General features: G+C 37.2%; 3 protein-coding genes across 4 annotated transcripts in view; all 3 read left to right on the forward strand.

Moving 5' to 3' along the window:
- The window catches only part of LOC102233410 (tenascin-like), a 58,812-nt gene extending 43,362 nt beyond the window's left edge, over positions 1-15,450 (forward strand). The window contains exons 7-20 of one of the 2 annotated variants that reach the window (XM_023345108.1): positions 3,235-3,388; positions 3,923-4,192; positions 4,754-7,570; positions 9,470-9,592; positions 9,711-9,854; positions 10,208-10,327; positions 10,854-11,003; positions 11,132-11,283; positions 11,542-11,674; positions 11,752-11,903; positions 11,995-12,091; positions 12,749-12,904; positions 13,013-13,176; positions 13,583-15,450. In XM_023345108.1, the coding sequence (XP_023200876.1) occupies positions 3,235-3,388; positions 3,923-4,192; positions 4,754-7,570; positions 9,470-9,592; positions 9,711-9,854; positions 10,208-10,327; positions 10,854-11,003; positions 11,132-11,283; positions 11,542-11,674; positions 11,752-11,903; positions 11,995-12,091; positions 12,749-12,904; positions 13,013-13,176; positions 13,583-13,687 (4,737 nt within the window). In that variant the 3' untranslated portion in view covers positions 13,688-15,450. The remainder of the gene's footprint in view (positions 1-3,234; positions 3,389-3,922; positions 4,193-4,753; positions 7,571-9,469; positions 9,593-9,710; positions 9,855-10,207; positions 10,328-10,853; positions 11,004-11,131; positions 11,284-11,541; positions 11,675-11,751; positions 11,904-11,994; positions 12,092-12,748; positions 12,905-13,012; positions 13,177-13,582) is intronic. The other variant, XM_023345109.1, reaches the window with a different exon arrangement.
- A 1,573-nt stretch (positions 15,451-17,023) lies between these two features.
- On the forward strand, positions 17,024-21,143 carry LOC106699781 (LIM/homeobox protein Awh-like). Its single transcript, XM_014470883.1, has 6 exons — positions 17,024-17,149; positions 18,011-18,213; positions 18,315-18,423; positions 18,501-18,633; positions 20,127-20,365; positions 20,757-21,143. Exons 1-6 carry the CDS (start codon positions 17,024-17,026, stop codon positions 21,141-21,143), a joined length of 1,197 nt encoding a protein of 398 aa, XP_014326369.1.
- Positions 21,144-23,192: 2,049 nt separating this feature from the next.
- LOC106699779 lies at positions 23,193-26,190 on the forward strand. Its single transcript, XM_023344558.1, has one exon. It carries the CDS (start codon positions 23,637-23,639, stop codon positions 24,237-24,239), a length of 603 nt encoding a protein of 200 aa, XP_023200326.1. The 5' UTR covers positions 23,193-23,636; the 3' UTR covers positions 24,240-26,190.
- Positions 26,191-26,611: the final 421 nt, after the last annotated feature.

Consider the following 26,611-nt stretch of genomic DNA (forward strand, 5'->3'; position numbering starts at 1 on the left):
CAGTTTTTGTTTTATTTTTAAGGTTTTATTGGCTTTAGAGACCTTTATTTGAGACTGGTCAGACAGGTCATCAGAAAGGTCATTAGGCCAGAACTCGAACCTGTGGCAACCGCAACGAGGACTAAGACCTCCACTCATGTTTGTTCTTTACCCCTGGGTCACCACAGCACTCCATAGTTTTTTTTGATTATTCAAAGGTTTTTCTGGGGAGGGGACTATTATAGAAACATTAATATAGACCTTCTTAGGCCCAGAGGGCTTTTGTTTCTCTGAGTAAATAATCTGGTGAACTTAAAGAGCAGTGCAATATGCTTCTTTTTCTGCAAATGCGTTGCACATGTTTCACTTGCGGTGGCTGCTTCACACCTGCATATATTTATGCGACGGATTGCGCTATGTTCTTGAATTTACAAGCCAAGAGCAACCAATGCAAGTAGTTTACACCTAATTTTACACCAACCACAGACACAACAGGTGGAAAAACAGCTAAAGAGATGAAGAGGTGGCTCTTTTCCCTTTTGCATTTCATAAACATCTCCTGTCTGTCCGACTGCAGAGTTACATGTTTGCGCTGTGATTTATATGAATACATGGAACTATAGCTGATCTCCCTCCAAATGCATGCACAATACTGGACTGAAATATTGGAGAACCTTTCAGCACAAGAAATTTGCTGGTCTAATTTTGAATGCAATTAAGAATTAGACAAAAATTTGGATTGCAATGCTTTTTGATGCATAAATTGCTTTGTAATAGAACATTTTTAGACTAAGCCTCATTGAATTAGTAGGTTTGGAAAAGACATTGATTTAAGCTAAATAAATAACCCCATCACATTACTGAAGACACTAATCAGTTTAATATCTTTTATGCATCACAAAAATATTAAAGTCCCATATATACAAAAACATTTATCTTTTTCATTTGTCAACATCTGTTCAGTTTTTCACAAAAACATAGACACTTTACTGTGTTGGTTACAAATTAAGGCAGTGTCGTTGCAGTATCATGACCTTAAAATTAATCAAAAATGTTATATTCTATCAAATGTAATAAGCAGGATTACATTTTATTGTCATTTCTGGAATCAGTATTGTGAGAAAACCCACTCAAAAGTTAAAGCTGGACTGGAAATCAATATGTTTTAGGGTCAAGAAATAAATATCCTTTAAAAGTTTCCAATATAAATGTAGAAAAACATTTCTACATAGACAACAGTGTGGCATTATATTTAGAATATTTAATGTAGTGTTGTTTTATTCACATATCTTTTGAAAATCTAAAAAATTCTTAAACTATCATTTCTTCCTGGAAGATATTTTGAAGTTGTTCCTCGATGTAGTGCAACAGCTGGACATTAAAAAAAAGAGAAATGTCTCATCTTCCATGTCTGATCTCATCTTATTTTTGGGTGTAACCACCACATTCCCCCTTCAAATTCTTCTCAGAGGGTGTTTTTTAGATAGGCCTTCTGAGCCTTTAATTTGTATCAGCTGTAACTGTTGGCTGTTTTTAAATTTTACTAGTTTCCTCTTTACAGTAACAATGCGTTTTTTGTTGCAAACCCATAGACAGATCTAGTTAAATAGTAAGGAGCTGCAGAATGATTCAGATACTCCTGCTCTTTTAGGGTGAAATGTATATATTTTTGCCATTAATTTGGCGTAGATGTATGGAATGACCAATGAATAATAACTTCCAATCCTTTCAAGTAATCAAAAATATCTATGTGTATATGTATTCATGTGATGAACAGACATCAGCTTCCTCAGTGGAACAAGGTTCCAAAGGAAATGAATAGTTACAATTTGGTTTTCTGAATAAAATAAACTTAATTTGAATCAAATTACAGGCTAAATTTAAAGTTTTATGTGGATGAATCACAAAAAGCTAAATTTAGTAAAAATGGATCATGGATCTTGCAGTAGAAGCAGGTCATTCAATTTTATTTAACTATAGTTAACTCGGTGCCAGTTTCCATTGGTGGTCACCAGTGGAAAATTTTACAGGATTCCTTTTTATTTTCAAAGACCCTAAAACGATACCAAAAGTGGGAAAAGTGTTTTCAGTTTGAGCAGAAGAACATCATGGGTAAGTTTAAATTAAAAATATATATATTTCTACCACTGAGCAAACTATATCTTACAAAGTAGCATGAATCGCAGTGATGCAAATGCATTCAAACAAAGAAAAAGCCTGACTTTAGTCTGTCAGCTTGATTTTACAGTGTTAATATGGAGTTTCTCTGTGACTGAGCCAACACTTTAACACCACAGGGCTGATTCTGTTTTAATGCATGTCTTGATTTTATTAGAAGCCTCAATTTAAATGATGTCACCCTCATTATTATGGAAATTAATGGAATTGCTTTGACACGAGGACACTGATCTGGGCAACCAACATAGTGGCCAACCTAACAACCAGATGGTGTCCATTTAGAGTAAAGCTTGGTATCCATTCATTAGAAAGCCATTTGCACTCAGCTGAGAGCAAATGGCTTATTTAATATTTCAGCTTTGGATTCATGGAAAGTGTTACGGTTTTGAGATGTAATGTCCAGCTTCAAGTCAAGAGGAAAAGCGCGAGTCATGGATGTTTTAAGCTCCACATATCAGATATCATGGATAAGCTGCCACTGCTACATACTCCCCTGTCTTACGCAGCTCCTAGATATGCTCCCTGTATAATAATTAAACACCAGGGTCTCCCGGAGGAGGTTTTCTGCTTAATCTTCATGGATCTCTTACGGATTTCCAGGAAACTCTCATGCTCAGTCATGCTCTCATACGCACAAGAAGAACTTATCCAGACCCTGCAAATACATCCATATTCTGATTTGTTTTAAACATTGTAGTGTAATCTTAATTAGATGAAATTAGATTTATTGTCATTGCAAAGCCCTATCCAACTCAGCATAAGGCTTTCTTTCCAAAAAAATAATCAAAACAAAAAGTGGCTGTTTAAATCAAAGTGGAAAGATTAACACATGCCTAATAAAACAAAACAACACCCCAGAAATATGAACATTGTTTCCTGCATAGCCCTAGATATCCTTGCAACAAAGTGTGTGCAATCTGACTTCTTGATCAGCAACTCATTAGTAATAATAATAATAACTGTAAAGTACACCAATAATTTAAGGTCATTAAACTTCTAAGAGGTACAGGTAGATTCAAACAAAGGGATATCTGTGGTTTTTACTTACTCCATACTCTCTTTCTCTTTATCGTACAGAAAGAAAAGGATCAGCAGATCACTGCACAGGTGGATGGAAGCCTGACCACCTTCACTCAAACGGGCCTGGCAGCCGGTCAGGAGTACATCGTCACCATCGTTGGAGAGATTAATGGCAGAAGGGGAGTTGAGAGCACAGCTGAATTTTTGACTGGTAAGATTCCTGCTGTATGTTTGCAATTTATTAAGGATGTCAACCACTTTGTGACCCCCAACTTTAAACTTTTTCTTAATTCTTTAAAACTATATTTTGGACATGTTTCAGGTTGATGTCAACATTTGATATATAATTCCACTCAATGAAAAAAGCAATTGTGTCACAAAGTGGAATTTGAAATAAAACACATTTTACTGTAATTTTTGCAAATGCAAAATGTCCTAAGTTTTGCGAATGCAAAACATGAGGTTTTGAGCATACAAGGTGAGAAAGAAACTTCTTACTAGCTTATTGCCTATTGTGATCATCTCAAATTGTGAAATTTAGAGAAAAAGCTTGAGCAATTCCTTTCTGCTTCCCTAACTCTGAATAGAGAGAGTGAGGCTGCAGAAGTTTAGGAATATATTAAGGTTAAATTATGAAACTCTTAAGTGGATTGTGCTGTACTACATGGCAGTTAGTCATGCAGCAATATTTTGACAAGTTAGAAACTATAACTTGTGTCTTTATCTTATCCTTCAACATCTTCAGCTATCTCTGGTCCAACGAACCTCCAAGTTGTTAAGACCACCTCCACTTCAGCAGTAGTCCAATGGGAGGAGTCGCAGGCAGACATTGACAGGTACCGTTTGACCATCACATCCAAAGACGGAGCAGGGAGGTCTCGGGAAATGACCATAGAAGCTGGCCAAAACTCTGCCCATATTCAGCAGCTGGAGGCAGGGCGTTTGTACGACGTCTTATTGGTGGCAGAGAAGGGAGTGGTCCGTAGCCAGCCAGCAACTACCCAGGTAGTTCCCGGTGAGTAAAAAACCTTACTGGTTAAAGACAGCAAAAAGCATCTGGTCAAAGTTTTCTCCTCCATCAATGCACAAACTGCCAATAGCTTCAAATATCCAAGTAAAATATTTGTTTCCCAAGGCAAGTAAAGACAGCTGTGGTGTTGAGAAGTGAACCTATATGTGTCCAGACACCTCATTATTCCAAGCATCACAGCATATAAAACACATTACAGGAAAGTCTGTAAAAGTTAATAGAGCAATGCCCTAACCTCTCCATCTGTTCCTGAGCTCAGTGTGGATATTTTCTTCTCACCAGAGGAACAAACGCCAAGTCTGTCCAGGGAAAACATTGTTTATGTGTTCATTTTCTCTTTGCAGGTTCTTCGTCAACATGCCTTCATTTCTTGTTTGTGTAAAACTGGCAAACATCTTGCATATTTCTTAAATATGTCTTTAAAATGTTATAATTTCTGCTAAAACATGCTTTTCTTCCTTTATTAGATATGACATCTTCTGGATTACTGCAACATATGATGACCTTAACACTTAATCCAAATGATCACTGCTCTCACATCTTTAGGCACCACTTTCCCAAGGGCTACCATTGAGGACTTGACCATGCAGGTTACTCAAGCACCAGGACAAGACCTTGGCAGCAAAAGCAGAGACTCCTCATCTTTTGTGAGTGCCAGACCCAAAACAAGAAGACCTATGGTGACAAAGCCAGGGCTGTTCCGTGCCAATGCAACCAGAGTCTTGCCTGGAAGAAGACGTTTTTTACCTGATTCTAAACACAAAATCCCAGTGGTGTTGAAAAAAGGTGAATCAAAAGAAATTGATGAATCTAAAGCAGATGTTCATATCATCCGGGAGTCTGTGGCAGACCAGAGTGAAGAGACATTAAGCTCTGAGAGGAGTGGTAACCAAAGTCCAGCTGTAATCCCTGGAAAAGACTTTGAACCTTCGTCGCCCCCGTCTGAACCAAATAAGGAAAGTAACTCAGAGGAACTGTTCTACACTGGCTCAAAAGGACAACCAGGTGCCATGACTAAAAATAATACTAATTCAGTGTCTTCCGAGCCAACTGGGAATATCCGAAGCCAGGAGAAGAAATGTATGAATAAAATTAAGGTAACTCACTTCAGATTCCCTTTAAAGAACAGAGGCAATGGGTGTGAAGAGGATGGGATAGGTTTGAGAGAAAATGCTTTAAGTTCTAGTAAAGAAGAAATGCCTCCTAATCAAGAGAAGGGCCTTGATTTGCCACAAGACCCCTTACACAAACTAATAACTGAAACGTTTGATGAGCTTAATATCACAACAATTTCAGTTCACCTAGCAAGACCTCTAAACCTTTCAGCTGATGCAGAAATGGTAAGAAAACAGATTTTAAAGGGGTTTCCTTCACTCTTAACAACGTCATCATTAACTGCAAAATCATCCAACTTATCACCCACCAAGACATCATCCCCTGATGCAAAATCACTTTCCTCACCAACAGATTTAACGTCATCTTCACACCTGTCATTACTATCACCTTCTTCAAAAAAATCATCTGTGTCACTCCCCTCACCATTACCCACCTCAACCAGCATGGATGCGTTAGGTTTAAATGGAAGCAATGAATTGGATTCTACTTCCGACTCTGCACTTACTGAGGATAGTGAACTATCAAGTTCAGAAGAAAGTGAAAGTTCCCCTTTCTACCATGGTGATCCAAAACGAGGGTCCATACGTCGCCTTTACCCCAACTTCGACTTGCTTCGAAACAAAAGCCATCAAAATGTGAAAGTTTCCATCCATTCTCCTCCTCATTTGAGGCAGACCTTAATAAAAGAAACAAACAATGTATCATCTTCACCATCTTTGTCTGCTTCAAGAAAAACACCCTCATTGGAAAGAAATCGTCCTGTGAAAGATGGAAACAGAGAGCCAGATGGAATATCCAGAAAAGTAACCTCTGGGGTGGGAGAAAGCCAGAAAAAGATGCCGTCAGAACGTAGACATTTCCCTGTCCGTCGCCTCCCTCTGAAGGGTATATACCCACGTCGGATGCTTTCAAATGTTCAAAACAGAACCCGACCAGTGTCAAAGATTTTGACTCAACCCTCCCTATCTATAAATCCTGACGCAGATACCTTGAAACAACAGATGCTTCCCACTGAATTATTAAAAAATTCCACATCTCATTCTAGAGAATCTGTACTATCTGATCCTATGCCTATAACTGAAGAAAAAGAAGGAGTCGGGATAAGTTTCCCCAAAACCAGCATGTCAAATGAGTTCACTCACATCCCAAGGGGAAGGGTTGCACCTTCCTCCCTTCAGCCAAACCTTCATCACCCACACCAACATGGTGAATCTGTGCAAAATAAAACATTCATGAACTGGAGGCGTCGCCAAAATCCTATCCGAGGTCCAATACGCAGACCTTTCATAGGGAAAAAGCAAAGTGGAGGCCCTCTTACTCCTCGGGTCAAAACTAATGAACTGGGAAAAGACAGTACCAGTGAGAATCCTGAATCACAATCAGAAAACCTAAATACTCAGAGGCTTAGCCATGGCCTGCAAAGTAATCAATCACGTGAACAAGTAAATGGCATATTAAGACAAAATATTCTTATGCATGAACAGAAAACCAGTGCTGACAAACAAACAAAGGAGTCAGATAATGGAGATGATGTCCTGATCAAACTGGAAGCACCAATAGATGCTGACATCAAAGAGAGACATGATATTGACAGGGATATTGGTGCCACAAATCAAAGTAGCATCTCTGTCAAACCTGTCACACTTCTAAATAGACAACCCATATCCAGAACTGTTATAGGTGAGCATCCTGGTTCCCAAAGTATTGATGGAATACAAAAGAAAGAGTTTCCAAAAACAAATCCCATTGTAAACACTGTTTTTGATGCTGAAACTGACGGGACAAAAAGTCTTGCTTCTGAGGTTTCTTCTTCTGGGGACAAAAGAGAACCCCTGAACTTTGTAGATGTGACAAACCAGACTTCTGATGGATTCACAGTGATGTGGGATTCGCCTGAAGGGAAGTACAAAAACTTTCTTATAAGTAGAACAGAGGTTGATAAAGATGAAAGCCGAAAACAGAAGGAAATTAAACAAGATAAAGATCGAGACACCAAAGAATTCTCAACAGAAAATGGAGGTGACGAGGACAATAACAAAGTACCTAAAGATTTTCAAGTCCCAATTACCCAAAAAGGTGGAGTGGACAAACCAACAGAGAGGGAGAAAAGCTTCAGACAAGTGCTGCCTGGTTCTGCTCGCTCCCACCAGTTTGAACATCTACCTCCTCAGACGGAGTACACCATAACCTTGCTTGGAAAAGGTCCCGGCATTCTATCCAGACTGCACAAGCTTGTCATCAGTACAGGTACTAACAATGGTGACAGGTAGAAGAACCACCTCACTATTATTTTTGTCAAGTCTTGATCCAAAGAGTCACTCTTGCTCTTACAATCTAGAACCTTCCATGAGTTTCAACCTATTAAATGTTATTTGTGTCATGTCTTCACAGTGTATCACGTCAATTGTCACTTTGCTTGACCACCACTGGATATATCTGCTTGCAATCAAATGCTCCCTACATTTCTGTTTCATAAGTGTGTTGTACTCTTGTAAACTGTGTCTGGTTTGCCGTCCTGTGTCCGTCATGTGAACATATGTTCACTCTTACATAACCAGTTTTTTTGTTCCTATTATTTTTGAACACATTGGTGTTAAATAGTCTGTTTAATGTTTTGTGTAAGTGCTGCTGTTGTACACTAATTTTCCAGCTTCCATGAATATGTGAGATACGCATATTCATGAATGACTACATCATAATCACTACCCATCTTACAATAAAATCTGAGTTATTTGATGTCATCCTTCAGAAGTCATTGCTATAAATTGTCATTTAACACTCCAGAAATTGCAAGATTGATTTTTTTCTGAAACTACAAATTGTCAAATATTTACTTTTTGATGATCAGTATTAAATATTTATGATTGTCTTTGAAACAATTGATAATATATACAAATCTCTTGCAGCAAACATTTTATTTTGCTTTGAAAGCAAATTCAGTGCTTTCAATGTCATTTCTATATTGATCTAGTTTTCATAACGTTTTAATAAAAGTGTAAATGTAAACCTTCCAAGGATCTAGTAGTAAGCTTTGAGGAACACCTGTACGCATTCTGTATTTCTGCCTAGCTATCCAAACCTTAGTAAATAGTTTCTGTCCTGACTGACCCATTTTTCAACCTGACTGATTTTATGCGATCATCAGCTGAGATGACATCAAAAACAGTCACCCCATAACTCCATTTATTCACTGCTGCTCTGGTCTTCTCTCATTTAGGGTAAGCTAACAGCCAGCTTCACTGACACCCCTTCATCTCTCACCCAAACCAGGGTAAGACCACAGCTGGTCATTGTACATTTGGTCTATATCTTTGACATTTGTATTTTAAATGCAAGAAAACCAAATGAGTTAAGTTACTCTGAGGTTAAACCATTTTGGGTGTCAAAAGGTAAAAACTGTTCAGGTTCAGGTTATGTCTGTCATAAATTCATGATTTTACTTGGTAGAGTAATGTTGTTTTAAAGTATTTTAAATATGGGGCTCAGTAAGTTTTAAAAAAGGTCCAGTTCCAGTTTTTAATTGTCTTCTAAATAAAAGAGAAATATCACAATGACAAAAAAATACCATTAACACTTTTTACATGATCCTTCATTTCAAGCTTGTTATTGTACTCATCTAATATGTAAATATATGTTTTTGTTCCCTTTTTAGTAACGTAAAAATAATTTCTTCTTCCCTGTGTGTCTTTATCATTCATTCCTGCAATGCTTCTGTTTTCAGGAATTGACTGACCTGCTAATTACTGTGTTTGTAAAGATTCATAAAGTTGTCATTCTCTCCTTTTCTGCTGCCCAGGAGCCATGATCTGCCTGAATTTGTTACTGTCTGTCTGTGTATAACTTGTATACTGTATATATGTTTGTGCTGTACATATATACACACAAACTTACTGGATTACCAAAAGAAAATGTGTGAATGGATAAATATGATTGAGACAAGAGTTTTGGTCTTTTGTGCATAATCCATTTATCCGTTTCCCCCTTTTTCTTTGTTAAATTCTCTTTTTCTTTGCATTCCTTTATTGATGTTTTTAAATGATCTTATATGTGTTTCTGAATTTGTCTTACTAAGTCATATATTCTGCTGTTTGTCCCAACCTTCCTTGCTTTAATGTACCTTTACTCTTGGCGGTTTTTGTCCTCCAGGACCAGAGCCTCCATCCAACATAATGTTCAGCGAGGTGACTGAAGACTCTGTGACAGTGTCATGGACAAAACCAAAAAGTTCTGTTGATGGTTTCAAAGTCACCTACACTCACGCAGATGAGGGTAAGACAAGAAAATGACTGAAAACAATCTTGAATCTGACTGTTCTTCACTTCACCACATGATTTCTTACATGAAAAAAAACCCAACTAATTGTTAATCCTTATTTTGTCTCTCGCAGGAGAGCCAGTGTCAGTAACGGTAGGCTCCCTGGACTCCACCCTCGATCTATCTCAACTGTCTCCAGGATCCTCTTATGAAGTCACCATCGTCTCCACCCTCGGACTGGATGAGAGTGATCCAATTAAAGATACTGTCATGACACGTGAGTTCTGCGAGTTAAAAAAAGGGGATGACAATAATTCAATTCAAATATATAAGAACATTGAAATGATCATCTGTGGGACATGATGATTTCATTAATGCCGTCCCAACATGTGTTCCAATTTAAAATTCTTGACAATAAATGGACTGTGTGAAATTCACAAGTCGGTACTTTTATGAGTGTCAGTCTGAATCTATTTCAATTTTCTGCTAGGTTAGTTTAATGCTTTCTAACAGCTTGTGTGATTGATTAAATCCAGACTGTGTTCTGTATGTGGAATTTTGTATCTTTAGGAAAATACTGCATTTTCTTGTTTATAATTCTGTTATTATCTCCACTTTTGTCACTCTTAGTGCCTGACCCACCCACTGACCTACAAGCAGTCAATGTGACTGACTCCACAGCATTATTATTGTGGCGTCCAACTCTTGCCTCTGTTGATAAGTACACCATTGTATATGGCTCAGGTACAGGTAAGTCCTGATGGTGTCAGGCTGAAACATTTTTATGTGTTCTTCCTTATTTGGCAACTGTAGCTTGAATTTAAAATTCTCTTGCATTCATTTTTTGTTTTAAAAGGCATTGATCATAATTTATCTGCTTTTCAAATAATGATTTTATGACTTTGACCCCATTACAAAGTCATGAGTTGAAAGTTGTTGGTCATATGTTCTGGAAAGCTGAGTTCAAATCCATCAGTCACACCCAAGTCTGATTAGTAACTTAAACATTAAAAGCACTTAAAATCAGGCTTAAAGATCTCACAAATAACTGTAGTTCATCAGAGAATGGGAATGCAGATTTCATGTTGACCATCCATAGGTGGCACAAACTTTCTTTTGATAAGAGAGGCATGGTTGCAAATGGCTTTCTTTACCAAAAGGGCTTTAATGACCATTATGATGTATTTATTTATTGTTTTTTTTAAATATTTATAGGTTGTATGGGCCTAAAATTCATGCTTGGAACTGGTATGGTTGTGCTTTTTTCCCTGTGTAGGATCAGAAGTGAGGGTTACAGTTTCAGGAAACGCAGCTGAGCAGCAGCTGAGCAGTCTTGAAGGATCTACCACCTATACTGTCACTGTAAGAAGTCAGCTGGGCAACCTGGAGAGTTCACCAGCTACAACCAGCTTTACCACCAAAAGCGGTCAGCAACCAATCGCACCTTCAGACACATGCACGAAATATGTTTCTAAGCCAGACCTTGTATTTTCTTAATTATAAAATACTTCATTTAGAAGACAATAATCAATCATGAAAATGAAACTTACTCAGGCTCTGCAGGCTCAGGGCAAGATCAAAATGAACCTCAAGATCTAAAGGCCATCAATGTGACCCCTCGGAGTGCTGTTGTGTCATGGATACCTTTGTCAAAGCCAGTGGATAAATACATACTGGTTTATAGGATCAAAGGTGAAAGCCCACAGGTAGGAAAACTGTCAGTGTACAAGTGCCTTTTTGTGTTTTATTTTACATTTTAGTTTCTATAAACTGAGATTTACTGTACTTTACTATATTATTATATGGCATTCCCTTCAATTACAGTTTTGTATAAAATGTCAAACTTGGCCTGGAATTTGAGTCTATAGTTTTAAAAATATTACCTTTTTTTACCCAGTTTTCTTCTTTATAACAGGCATGTTCATCCTTTTGCTGTTAATTCTTGATGTTTTACATTCTGACAGGAAATTATTGTAGGCTCAGACCTAACACAGTTCGAGCTGACCAGACTGCATCCAGGGTCTTTGTACATTGTGGAACTACGGTCTATAAGGGGAGGACAGCTGGCAGCCAGCAGTAACACTGAATTCACTACTGGTACCTCCTGTTATTTTAAGAGTCCTTATTATTAACTGATAAAAAGTTTATCTCATTACAAACTTCTTTCTCTTAAGGCACACTGAAGTTCCCATTCCCAACTGACTGCTCTCAGGAACTGTTGAACGGTGTTGTCTCTTCAAATGTGGTGGAGATCTTCCCTCAGGGGAAACTTGGCAAGTCGATGAACGTTTTCTGTGACATGGAGACCGACGGCGGCGGTTGGATGGTACAGTCAGAACTGTAAACTTCAGGAATCAGGAAGATGTCCTTCTGTTATATTTAGTTTCCCCTTCTTTATGTTTCCGACCCGTGTCCAGGTCTTCCAGAGGAGGAAGGATGGCTCGGTGGAATTCTACAATGGTTGGAAGGATTATGTTTCTGGCTTTGGAAATCTGAGTGGAGAGTTCTGGCTTGGTGAGAGAAACTCTTCACAGTAATGAAATGTGTATTAGGTCAGAATGCTTGACAGCTTACAGACAATCCTAAAAAGTTTCTGTAATCTACAGTAATAGTTTTTTTAACTCAAGCTGAAGATTTTATTATCACTTTTCATTGACAAATGTACACAATTTTTTAAATATTTGTGGTAGGATGCAATTAAAAATCAATTAAATAGGAGCTTTGATTAATCACATTTTTATCAAGTAGTGATATTTGATGCAAGAGCTATTTTTTTTATTTCAATTTTGCTAGTAACTGAATCAATTAATATTTATTAGTATATTTTGTATCTTGATGGTGAATAGTGATATCTGCCTATGACTTTCTTGCCGTGATTCAACCGTGAAGATTCAACTGCAGTTAGATTTTTAAAAAATGTAAATATTTTACCCTTCATTCTCCTCAAAATTATGCATCATTCAAGGGAAAAAGTTTGATGTCTCCATATTTTACCTGGTTTGACCACCAGGTCTTAACTACATCTATATTCAGAAATGTTCAACCATTCTCTGTGTCACTCTTTACAGTCACTGCATTGTGATGTAAATGTAATTTTTATTTTCGATAAATGAAATGCATTTTTTGACAAAATCTTGAATGTCTCAAGCAAGCCTAATTTCACGCTTTTAGGTCTTGAAAAAATTCACAACTTGACTAAGATGATGAAGATGAATCTACGGGTCGACCTACGAGACGGAAGCGAGCAGGTGTTCGCCAAGTATTCAACATTTGAGGTGTCCACCAGGAACTACAAACTGAGTGTGGGTGGATACAGCGGCACTGCAGGTGAAATGGAAATTCAAAAGCTTTCCTGGTCATACTGGCTCCCAAAACCTGACTGAATGATCTGCATGAAAGGAAACCTATTCAATTTCTCATGTTCCCTGGTTTCAGGTGACTCCCTTAGTTACCACAACAACTGCGTCTTCTCCACCAAAGACCGGGATCCGGCACCGTGGATCACCCGCTGTGCCATTTCTTATCAAGGTGGCTGGTGGTACAAAAACTGCCATCAAGCTAATCTGAATGGTCGTTATGGAATTGACTACAAACATCAGGTAGCAACATCAGACAAATTGTACAGTAAACAGAATATTGCTAACTCTGTAAACGGAACTGAAATATTTATAGGATGTCACATCAAATGTGAATTCACAGGTTCAAATCTAAACAAGACTTCCCATTAATTCAACTAAATATATGAACAAATGTCTGGTACAACATGCTAAAAAAGAGCACTGAATGTGAGAGGAGCACACTATTATTTTGCATCTGTTACATTGTAGAGACGTATTTGTGCAGCTATAGCTACAGACAAGTTTTCCCTTTTTTACAAGGAAGATTAATTGTTTGAACAATTTTGCATACAATATGAAATGTAAACAATTATATAGGGAAGGTATGAGCCATCTGATACTTAGGATTGTAAGATGGCATGTGACTATTTCTCTGTTTGTGTCTTAGGGTGTGATCTGGAAGTCATGGAAAGGAGAACACCATTCCATCCAGTTTACAGAAATGAAGATGAGACCAGCATCCTTCAGGCCTCCAGCCACCAGAACGAAGTGAGAAACAGGATGGTGAACTCATAAAGAAGCAGTGTCATCATATGTACACATATATTTTAACAAATGCCTTGTTCTCTTTTGGAAATAGAGATATTTTTCATGTGTACAAAGCAAGTTATCAGTGTGTAACTGTAAATTGTGAAGTTTTTATTTTTTCAGAAACAGTTGATCAAAATTATTAGCTGGTATCTTAATAAGCAGCCGTTTGTGACCTCAAAATGCTAAAAGTTTCAGAAATGCAAAACCCAAATTTAGTGTTTTTTTTATTGATACAATCTAAAACTAACCCAGGGAAAATATTTCCAAACCCTAAAAACTGCAAAAGGCTTGGCTGTGAAGTTTCTAAGTTTCATCCTAATCAAAAAAGAGAAAACAAAAAGAAACAGAACATTAAATGAATTCCATGGCATAAAAGGGTGTAAAAAATCTTTAATTGATGAGAGAAACTGATATTAGAAAATGTGCTAATATGCTTAAAAACATAAAGATGCTTCTCATTAAACCTTTACAGTCACACATAAAAACCAGATGAATCTGACCTTTTGAAGTTTAAGGACTTCATCAATACAAACAATGCAGTATGGTTGTCTCAGCAACTGTTAAAATAGAATGCTTTCTTTATTGTCAAAAAAAGATGCTTCTTGAGCAGCATTAAAAACATTTTAACAATTCAATTAAAAAAACACTCCCAAGTTAAGTGGATTCTACTACAATATCAGAAAATTATTATTGGTCAAAATGTTTTTGAAAGGAGTTTCTCATGGATAACTTGGCATATCCTTTAAAATTTTAAGATTTTTGAATTTTTCCCAGTGTATATAATAGAGCTAATTGAGTGTTACAAGCTTTATAAGAAAAAATGAAATTATGTCATGGACTGGAAGTGTATCAAAGAGGCTGCACAGAAATTCTGCTAAATTTGTAAAATAAATGCAATAAAAAGTAAGTAAAACAAATGGAAATGTCACAGGCAAATCCAACAAAAAGAATCCACTTAGACCAAATTGAAGGGTTTGCATGCTGCTGCAGGTCTGAAGACTTTAAAGCAAATAGCCTCGCTAAAATAGGAATGTAAAACATTACTTATAAACTAAGCTGGAATCAGGAGCATTACTGAACTCATTAGCATAATTGATGTGGAAAGCTGGTAATGAGTGGGAGTATTGTGTGTTATTTCAAATGGTTGCAGTTCTGTGTTGACAGTTTTGTTCATATACTGTTCTGTTTGCAGCATTTTAAGCTAGTTTATGTTCTTTGGCTCCCTCTCTGTCTTCTGTAAATAAACTTACTGGTTGCTCAGAGTTCAGTAAGTCTGTGCATATTTTTTTTTTTTTTGCTCTGAACATTTAGAATGTGCTTCTTACGGTATTGAAAACATAAATGTATGTATCTTTTCTTGTTGAAAGCCAATCTGAAAATCTCTTTCCTTTTTCAAATTGGATATCAAGCCAAAAACAGGATCTGATTGTGTCTCTTTATTCTCCTCTGTAACTTTTATCCTCTCATCATCCCTGCTTTAAAGCTCAGCAGTGCCCCCTACTGTTCAGTTTTCCACCTCAGCTGGGCTTCTCAGTGTGTACAGAGAAAGAAGAGAAAAGCACCTGCTGTGGTTCAGCTGCCATGACAGGTGCATCACTGTCCTCACCGTGTTTGTCTTTTCTGTTTTATTTTGTCTTTTTGTAAACATATCAGTGTTTTATGTTTGTCTACCTGTGGTGCCTTGTAAGAAAATACAACAATAAAATGATTTGAGTTTGAAACTTGTGACATTTGGACCTAAATTATGTTCACATTTTTTAAATAAATATTTATTTCTTGGTTGGTTTTTTTTGCACAAAATACTGAAAGTGCTTTCACATATTGTGTCAATTGAATTAGATATGTAACTTTCATATAACAAACACTTAGGGTGAGTCCAACACAAAATGAAGAATTAGTATATAGTACCTGTTGGGTATGTTGGAGGATCTCTGATGTTGTTGATCGGCTTCTGAAAATGTTGCAGAGCATTGTATCATGAACCAGAACTTTTAGGTTAAAATCTGTCCCAAAACATCCCACAGAATAGAACAGCAGTAAGAACCCTAGAATCCGGACAATATAGAGAAATTGGGGAGGGGGGGGGGGGGAGGGGGAAAACTGCAATAACCTGATTTTAAACTAATGGATTGCCAGTAATTCCAGTATCCCACCTTTGAGTCAATCAGTGTCGTACATTTCAACTTGACAATATTTGCCCACTCTAGCTCAGAAAGATTCTCTAACCCCATCGGTCTGTGAGTAAAATATCTCGTCCACATCCCTCTTTGGGAGATGCTGCAGATTTTCTGTTAGATTTAGTTCTGGATTCTGCCTGGGACATTCCAGATCTTTCATGAAGTCAGTCTATTGGTGACTTGCCAGTCATGCAAGAAACATTTTGGATGCACAAAAGACGGTTTGTTTTTCTTATTGCTGCATTCTTTGGGAAGTCACACATGTGTATTTTGTTATATTTTTTATTGGTCATCCTCTCACTGTTGACACAATGAGTTTAATTTAACAAAACACCAAAGGAAGAGAAGAGCTGGATATCAAAGACGAGTGTAAAAGTGTCTTAATTTTTCAACACATTTCCCAGATGTCCTCTTAAACACATTTTGTTTTTTTTTAATTGGCCCCCTGTGTAAAGCCCTCTACCCCACCCTTTGACCTGCTCACCAGGCAGCCAATCGCAGTGCTTCCTTGTTGCTCTCTGAGCCAGCTGGGCTTCTTGTTTACAGGTGCTTGTCACCTGGGACTGCCGACAGATCGGATGCTGGGAAAGTGGTTGGACAATGCTAAGGTGAAGAGGCAGACCTCAGGTGAAGTGGGTTCACACCAAAACCACAAAACAGGAGGCTGCAAGGACACCTGCAACAGGGGAAGCACTGTGGTTTGCAGTTGAAAGAAAAGGGATGAGATTTTTTTATAAAGAAGGAATGTTTTCAAGATAAAAGAGAAAGTTTGGAACCGGAAAACTGGATCTAACACTTTTTGTTACTCCTTGGAGAGAAGTTTTTCATGATTAGTACTGAGGGCACACTCAGTGAGAACCAAATAATAATCAATTCAATAAACAAAGGTAAGTTCTCCGTTGTATCTATATATGAGTTCCTCAAGTATTGTTTCCTCAAGTTGATTGATAACATGCTGTTTAGTTCACATAAAAACAATTACTTCACCTAAAGATTTTATCTGTTTTTATAATAAACATTTAAAACAGCTGAAAATTGTTGCGTGCTTATCAATAGAAACATAGACCTGTGGTTACAGAGAAGACTGCTAATTACCCCCTGCTTTCTCAGATTTCTTAATCATGATGTCTCCAGACGACCAAGCCCTGGAGGACCTTTTGTATGGCAGCGACCTCGGTGACACGCCGGAGGTGGTACAGCTGGCCGGTGGCCCAACAGCAGTGGAGGAGAACACTGCTTCAGAAAATGTAATTATAATACCATAAATCATTGAATCATTGAAGCTTTCATTTTTTTATGTGAGATGGTTGACAGAAGAAGAACCTTAAGGTTAGTTTCTGCACAGCTTGGCAGATCAATAACATTAATTCATACTGCTTGTATTTTATGCTTTAAATATTTTTACTTCTTCTGGCTTATGTGATATTGTGTGTTAGCATGTTTTAGAAAAGAAGTATGTTTTTCTTCACCTCCTGACAGGCAACATGAGCTTCATGCTAACAAGCAGAGCTCACAAGATTGATGTCATTCTTTAAATTACTAATTTATACTTTACGTTTTTGTGTCTAAAACATAAAATTTTAACTTTAGCAAACACCTGCAAGTCATCCTGAAAGCTAATCAAAGCTAAATGCTTACTTGTTTAGTTTAACTTAGGTATTTGCTATGCAAACATTATTCATATTCACAAAAAAATAAATAAAAATAAAAATGAAAAAAAAATCTTAATTTTAATCTCAGCATTCTGACAAAGCCCAATTTTTTTTCAGGAATCTGTACAAAATTCCCTCGCAAACTCAGAATTTATGTATTTAGCAAGAAGTTGGTTTCTAACATATAATTAGATGAGTATCTCTAAAAAATAACAAAGCAATGTCTGAAGCAGTATTAATTCGAAAAGAAACAATTTTTTGTCATTTTTTTAAAGGTATGCATAGCATTCTCAATAACAAATTAAATTCTATTTTACAATTTGACACTATTTTTTAAGGAATTTATTTTTGCTGCTGAGATCCAAATCTTTGACATTGGAAGCCCTCTGTGCCATAAACCTAATGTTTACTTCCCCTCTTTATCTTTCATTTTTGATCACATCAAACTTTTTTTAGGTTTCAACAAGTGTGTCCATTCCAGAGCCAATCATATGTGCCGGATGTGGCGAGCAGGTATGTGATCGCTTCTTCCTATTGGCTGCAGGGAGGGTATGGCACAGCATCTGCCTCCGCTGCAGCCAGTGCCACTGCGAGCTACAGACTCACCCTTCCCTCTTCTGGAGAGATGGAAACATTTACTGCCAGCAGGACTACAGCAGGTATAAGTGATTCTGCATGCTGAACCACTTCACTTCCTACCATCTGCACTGAGTTAACATGTGACTTCAGTTTCTGACATCTGGTTTCCTTCTCTCATCAGAACTTTTGGAGGCGGCCAATGTGCTCGCTGCCTCCAGCCAATCCCACCCACTGATTTGGTCATGAGGTCTGGTGAGCTGACCTTTCATCCCCACTGTTTTTCCTGCCAGGTTAGTTAACCAACTAGCTACTAGTTTAATTACAAATTAACAAATGAATGCATGCTTTTTAAAATTGTATTTTGCAGGAATGTGATGTAAAATTAATGCCAGGGAACCTCTACTGCATGCAGGGCCCAAACCTGTATTGTGAGTCACATTATAATGGTGATGGAGGCAATCTGCCACTGCAAGACCCCTCACAATCACATCTAAAAGAAGGTCAGTGTGTTTGTAAGTGTTTTCAAAAATGACTTGGGATGATAAACGTTAAAACCGCTTTGAAACGTTTTGTTGAAATTTAGGTACAGTTTTATAGTTGTACGTTAGCTAGTTCCACAATCCCACCCTTAGTTGATTCATCTAGCTGTCTTCTGACCAGAACCCATGTACTTAAAGGCAGCAAGCATGACTAAGCATCATTTTATGCTTCATGCTTCAAGCTTAAAGGAGTAGTGTCATGCAAACAACTCGCAATAATTCATGAAGTGTCAAGTCTAATTTTGCAAATATCTCCAGTAGGGGGCAGTAAACAAAGCAACATTGTGTTAAGAGTAATTTTTTGTTGTTTGGTTATGGTTAAAACTTTGAAAATTAAAACACAAACAATGATAAATCTCATCACTAAGTTACAATACATGCATATTTGCCAGCATTAACAATTATTGCATTATTAGCCTATCACGAGGTACCTATAGGTGTGGTACTGGTGAGGTCGCTAATCAACTATTCATTGTCATCTAACCATTACTTAACAAAAATACCTAAAATAATTCTTCTTTTGAGGCTTTGCAACATAAGTCAGTCCAGTGATATCATGTAGCTAAAACATGAAGCTGGATAATAGACTCAAAGGGGCATGATGTAAACCTCAGTCCAAAAGCCATGAGCACATGCTCAAAATATCTTTCCATAATTTTCCCTATTCCCAACAACATCTGACTGAGCTCTGAGTTACTGCTCAATTTTCTGGCTTTCCAAATACAAATGAAGTTGTTGAGTGTTATTCTCAACATGCAATGGCCTGTAAATTATATGGTTGGCTAAATCTGGCACATTTACAGCAATCTAAACATGTCACATAATGTAATACCGTCCCTTCTAAACAAGTAAATAAAATAAATAAATAAATAAAATTCTGCTCAAAAATATATTTTAGAAATTAGACAAAGACTAGTGTTTCCCAACCCTGGTCCTCAAAGCACACTGTCCTACATGTTTTAGAGGTGTCCCTGCTTTAATATGCCTGATTCAACTGACTGCAGTTAATCAGTGATCAATTGAAATCAGTTGGACTGAAGAAAGGAAATACCTAAAATATGCAGGGCAGTGTGCCTTGAGGACCAGGGTTGGGAAACACTGGACTAAAGGATCATCTGGTGGTTATACTTGCAAATTGAGTTTGTGCTACAACTAATGTGTTTGAATTTTATCATATAACTATACACAGTATTCCAGGTGTAACAACTGTAACTCTCCCTTCCATGTCAACATCGTGTGAAGCAAGAAGAACAAAAGTAGATTTAACTGTAGCTAGCCGTTTATAAAATAAGTAATTTATCTGGGTTGAGTGAAGCTTTTATCTGACTTGAGCGCAACCTGAAAATATCAAGTCAAAAACATGGCTTTTAGCTTTTTCAGCTCATTGACTTTGTGTCTAAGGATGTTTAAGGTATTTAACTAACATCATCACCATGATCATTATCTGATGCCAGAGACGGGTCAAAACCAGGTGTCCGGTGAAGGGGAGGAGTCTGTCAGCAGTCCAGAACCACGAGTGGACGACAAAGAGGTGGGTGGGCGGACGCGCAGACGGACCAAGCGAATCAGGACATGTTTCCGCAGCGAGCAGCTCAGAGCACTTGAGTCATACTTTGCCCAGAAGCACAACCCTGACGGCAAAGACTGGACTTGCCTTGCTCATAAGACTGGTCTGCCTAAGAGAGTCCTGCAGGTATGCATCACTCAGTCCTCCACTTAATATTATGTGAAAATAATGCATTTCCCATATTTGATGGTGCAGTAAAGGTCACAGACATTTAATAATAATTTGAAGTGAACTTTTAGAAAGTATGAGAAAAGTATAGTAAAATCTGGAGTTTGTTTTTGTGGCAGGTGATCAGATAGGTTTTTAAAGAGGTCAATGAATATGGCTCCATAAAAACTCTAACCATCTTCCAAAACTGAATGAAAGAAGAAAGGTCTTCTTTAATCGTGATTCAAAATTCACATTCAATAGATGCTTGGATCTTCCAATGATCTGTTTTTTAACCTGTTTCGCAGCTGTTTTCAGTCTCTGTTATCATACTCCATACGCTTTCCTTCCTTCCATAATATTCCCTCAGGTGTGGTTTCAGAACGCTCGGGCCAAGCTGAGACGTTCCCTCAACTCTGAAGACTCCCAGGCCAACTCCCCTTCCGCTCCCCCTGGAGCTGTTGCCCTGGCAACCACCCCCTCATCACTTTCTTGCTCTTCGCTAGACCAATCGCAGCCTTTCCCTGCCAGCACCATCGACCAGCTGCAGCTGTCCTTGCTCACTGGTTCAGCAGTTGAATCCTCTGTAAGCCCAATCCTCAATCAGTCATGCCAGATGTTGCAAAGCCCCAACATTTTTCTGGACTACGATCCCCAGAATGCATTTGGTTGCATCCCTTCTCTCGAGCCCCTTCAGGAGTTTGAGGTGGTAGAGAGAGAAATTGATGCTGAGACTTTTGGACCAAATTACAGTTAACTGATGGTTCTGCAGTGACAGTTTTTTCCAGTTCTAAATGACAGCTGGAGAAACAACTTCAGCCTTAACTTAATGTACAAGAAGACAAAGTGGAGTTGACATTTAATAAGTGGTTCAGCTCAAAAGTGGCTTTGATTGCTTTGTGATTGCTAGATACTAGTATAGTTTAGTTAATTGTGTGAATAAACTGCTGTTTCATTATATTTTCTTCAGTAAAGTTTGTTGTCATTCTCTTCACTGAATCACCACATGGAGGTGATTCAGTGAAATGTCTTTTCATGCAGAAAGAATATTTGATTATGAAATGCAGCAACATGCAATCTGAGGGAACATTAACATCCCTGACAGTTTTTTCTTTCTCTCAGAACAAGTCAGTCATTTTGAATACAATCAAAAAACTACATTTATTTCAGCAGTTTGATTCAAATAGTGAATCTCATCAGCATGGTGGAGAAGGGGGGTAGATTTTGTCCTGCTTTAGAATCACTTGCATGACCCTTACAATCATTGAGTCAGTGATCTTATTCCAGAGTCAGAAACTACGTGGTGTGCCAGAAGTTAAAGAGTAGGCAGAGATTGGGTCATTCAAGCAATGAAACTGTGCTGAAAAAAATGGAGAGGGAACAAATTTGTATAGAAACAGCTGCTTCAAGTTATTATATGTTAATGATGGTAAAACAAGCTCCTGAATCATTGGGTGTACGCAGCTTTTCAGCCACATTTTCATTCTGTTTTTTTGTTTCATAAATAATGACTCTGTGAAATATGTTTGGCACAAAACTCAGTGCTTTTATGAGCAGCCTGGCTACATCAAACCCTGTTTGTGTTTTGTGTATTTCAATTACGTGCTCAACCTCTTGGTACCACGGAAACACTTCCTCTGTAACAATGTGGTTTTAGATTTTAAACAAGGCCTTTTTTTACAATCAGTCTTGAATCCACCTCCTGATTCACAGTTAAATTAGGCTTGTGGGTCCGCAAATATTTTGGAACATAATTGATGTTATTTTCATTCAAGCAAAGGCCTCATTTGGTTTCAGGTTTGGGTTTGTCACGGGATTACTATGACATTTTTCAGGTATGTTTGTGTTATCCTATCAAAACAATGCTAATTACAAGCACAGACATAAAAGAAATCCCGGAGACTCTCTCTAATCAGAAACATCTTAATTAATCTTTTGCATCCACTTCACCTCTCGCCAAACAAGGAGTCATAATTGGCCTCAGTACTAACCCAGGCAAATGTTGCTGAGCTAATAAGAAGAAAGTTTAAGGTATTTGGTGAAAATGTTAGTGCGTCAGAGGGCGGAGCAACCAATGTGTGATGGCAGAACGGAGGAGACAAGTTGGAGGTTTTAAAAGGGTCCGAAGCAACAAATGTTACAGAAGACACAAGGTGCCTGACAGGAAACAAGGTAAGAAATATCTAATCTGAGGAGAGTTTCTTGTATGTTTTGGAAATAATTTTAGTTTTTTGTATTAATGTTATACCTTATGGAAAATGTGTATGTCCAGAGAAACTAAAACGTAGAGCCAGAAGGCATGAGAGTTTAAATGACCAAACCTCAAATTAAGATAAAAATAATTGGTTTCTTTTAAGTTAAGAGTACCTTCTGGAATAAACAATAAAAACTTAAGTCTCTGTCTGATTAACTATTTAAACCAAATCAAACTTTTATCAGCTCTTTATATTTCTTAAAGGATCGCAGTGGTTTTTAAAGTCTTTATGTGAAGTGGGTTTTTTTTCATTTCAAAAGTGTTAAATATATTTTAATGTCAGTTATAATTGACATTAATTTAAAGACTTACTAAAATTAATGTTTCCAATTAGACCAGCATCTGCAATCTTTAGTCATTTTTACTCAGTTCAGCAAAATAAAATTTATCCGCAACAAATGCTACCTGACCTTTTGAAAAAATACAATTTATAACTTAAACATCAAGTGCAAGAAATGCCATTTTTGAATAACCACAATTGTATTTTTATTTTAGGTTTTAAAATAAACAACTTTTACAAAGAGAATTTAAATACATTTTCTTGTATGGGATGTAAATATTGGCAGAAAAACTGTTTCCAACCTAATGACAAAAAAGTTTATCTAAAAGATATGCTACGGACACTTTTAGTGTCATTCTGTTGTAGAAATTCAATGTATTTCCATGAAAATCAGAAAAATGATCTAAAACTTCCATTTTTTTATTTTAATCTTTAGAGAGAGGCATTGTTTTACCTGATAATTTTGTTTATAGTAACAACTACAAACTCTGATCAATGATGCTTGAAAACCTTTATCATTGGCTACATGGCATTTATTTTTATCCAACTCAAAATCAATTAAGGAACAAAAATAATCCAATTTTGTTTTAAGTTTTCTACAATCTAATATCATGCTTTATATTTTTCCCATTTTATGAATGCCCTACATATCTTATCCTAATTGAATATGTTTAAAGCAAATGAAATCTAATAAAGGATTTTAAACTCCCTATAACATGATCATTGCTGCTCTTTTTGTCCAGATGAGACTGCCTTTCCATATCAGTGCCTCACAGGTAACCCTCCTCTTCCTCAACCTCCTCTGCCCAATCCCACACACAGTTTCCACGCATCTCCCATCTTCTGCTGCTTTCTATCCCAGTCAAGAGCTGGAGTCCAGCCTGTATGACCTCAGAGCTCCACTGCAGGACACCAAAGTCCCTAAAATGTGGTCTGACTGGCTTCAAGACTCTCTGCAAATTCTTCTAGAGCCTGAGGAAGTGGGTGGTGTCTGGGAAGAAGAGCAGCTGCTGAGAGACCAGAGAGAAGACGTTATGGATCTGCCACTCTCCCCATTTGCTGCTGATAACTCTCTAGAGGCCATGAACTATCAGGACGGAGAAGGTGAAGAAGGCTGGAAAAGAAACGATGCTCTTACATCCATGGCCGGAGGGCTTCAAGCCGTCAGCCGAGAGAAAGGAGGATTTGGTTTCCGCTTTGGGAGGAAGAGACGACTAGAAAAGAGGAGGAGGGATGGAGGGGTAATTGAAGGAGCTGGAAAACAGAGGAGGACAAGAGAAAGGAGAAAGAGAGGTTTCATAACTGAAGTGTGGGGTTAAACAGGATTCCTTTTTTTATCTTTACTTTATTGTCAACAGAAAGCAACCAGTAGTATCTAATGCATTTTAAACAGAGAGAAGATGCAGAAAGCTGCTCTGTGCTTCACTGCCTATAATTGTAAGAAACGAGGCAATAACGAAGATTTTTGTTTAATAAACATTACATAATTTACATGCCTTAAAAATTCATATTAACTCTTCATGAAATTGCACAAATGAAAACAAACTGTTAAGTTAAATATGTGACTTCACTCATTGTATCTGTCTCTCAGGCCTTGATGTTTTTTTTTTAAATTTACAGACATTGTACAGCAGTTCATCAACCCTTTCAAAGGAAATTTGAATGGTACCAGGTGAAAGCAAAAATGACTAATTTCAACCTGTAGTACAAGTACAATTTAACAAAGGTTGTGAATTGATGATCAATCAGAATAAAAATAAGTGCATATTGTTGCATTCTATACATATCCAATACATCATGTTTCATGTCTCATTAAAACCAACTAAGCTACTGTTTTACTCAGCACCATCATTAATAAGTGTATATCTGCTTGGATTAACCAATTTAAGACGAGTGCAGCATGCTAAACTTTAGGACGCTGCACTCACCTCTTGATGGCGCCTTAGTGATTCTAATCATTTTAGTGCATCTCTGTGTGACAAACCTTCCCAGGTTCTTGGAACAGCAATATCATAAAGAATTTTGTAAAGTAAACATTTACCATTTCGAGGGGCTGATCATTAAACTCCTCAGAGCCATTACTTTGAGAAATAATGAGATTTGGTTAAGAATAAAAAAGGGTTTAATGCCGAAAATGATCAAATGTTACACGTCATACAAATGGAATAGGGTGACATTCACTGTCCAGCGCTAGACTCCACTCATCTCGCCTTAAGAGCACACACCAAGTGAAGCAAAGAATGTAGAATATTCTCCTCATTCTGCACCCTCTGTGTGCCAGTTTTATATGTTATGCACACTGCTTACTGCTATGCAAGCATGCAGCATCATATACTGCGTATGATCATATATATAAAGGACACAGAATCATATACCCATAAAAAATGTTTGCAGGAAGTATGAGACTTCTGAAATGTAAAAAAATCATATTTGAAAAGAAAATGACAGTCGTCATATAGTCTGGATTTCATGTCATGAAGCCTGTAGTTACTTTTCTACATTGATGCAAGAGGTTTAGTCACACAATATAGAAAACATAAAAATGTCAGTTTAGATACATATGTGAAACCTCAATGGCAAGAGATCCATGACTATGCCTAAAATTTGATCATTCAAGTCATTTAAAGACTTTCTAAGTCTTTAAAATAGGTCCAACAGATATATGAAACATCAGAAGCTTCCAGTAATTCGGTTAAAGAGTATTAAAAAGGCAATGAATAAATAAAAATACATATGCCCTTGTCGGTTACCACAATATGTTATTTGCTTTTCAGTTTTACATTTAAAAAACCGTCGTTAGGCTACTACTTGCTTTCAGTCAAACCTATAATGCTGTAATCTGCCTAGCGACTGATTACGATTTATCGGATTGGCTGATCATGAAGAAAGACACTGAGGCTGACGCTGGTCGGTTTAGGCGTGTAGGTGTGTTACCTTAACTAGTCACTGCCAGTCCTAAAAGCCGATAATAGTAGAGAGAGTCATCTAATGAACAAAAACAGCTCATGTTTACAGACTAGAAATTTTAATACTTCACAATTAAAGGAGCAAAACAAAAGTTACCGCACATTACTCCACACGAGGTGTAGGTATTTAATTCTGCATATAATCAAAAGCAAAAACATGATTTATTTGCATTGTCAACTTCGCTGTCATTCAAAATGAATTTGAAGCTCCACAAAATATTTGAACAAAAGAGGAAGTGGCTCAACTGAAAAAAAAAAAAAAAACAAGCCTGATGAAATCCGGAAGAGTATAATGTCGCGTTCACGGATCCTTGTAAATTTAGGAAAATCTGCTTGTAGCATACTGGCTATTACAAAATAACCAACATTCAGTCACAGAAAGCAAGGAAAAACCATGATTATGGTATAGCTCAACAGACATTCTTCTCGGAAAGTGCAAAAACTGTTAAGAAGTCATAAAAACAAATGATCAAATCAGTTTCCTAAAATATTTTCACCTATTAAAAATGTTAATGCAGTACATTAAAACCGACCAAAATCAACTTTGCAGTGTTTGTAACTTAAAATATTGTTTATTTCAAAATTGATTTTTAAGAAAATTTCATGAGCTGGCACCAACTGAAAGACAGGAGGTTTATGATCAAAATAAATTTAATCGAAACCTGCTTTGCGAAAAAGAAAATAATTCTGAAAAGGGAAACAAATACCATTTCAATTTTTTTAAA

This window comes from Xiphophorus maculatus, chromosome 13, assembly GCF_002775205.1.
Source record: "Xiphophorus maculatus strain JP 163 A chromosome 13, X_maculatus-5.0-male, whole genome shotgun sequence".
Classification (NCBI taxonomy): domain Eukaryota; kingdom Metazoa; phylum Chordata; class Actinopteri; order Cyprinodontiformes; family Poeciliidae; genus Xiphophorus; species Xiphophorus maculatus.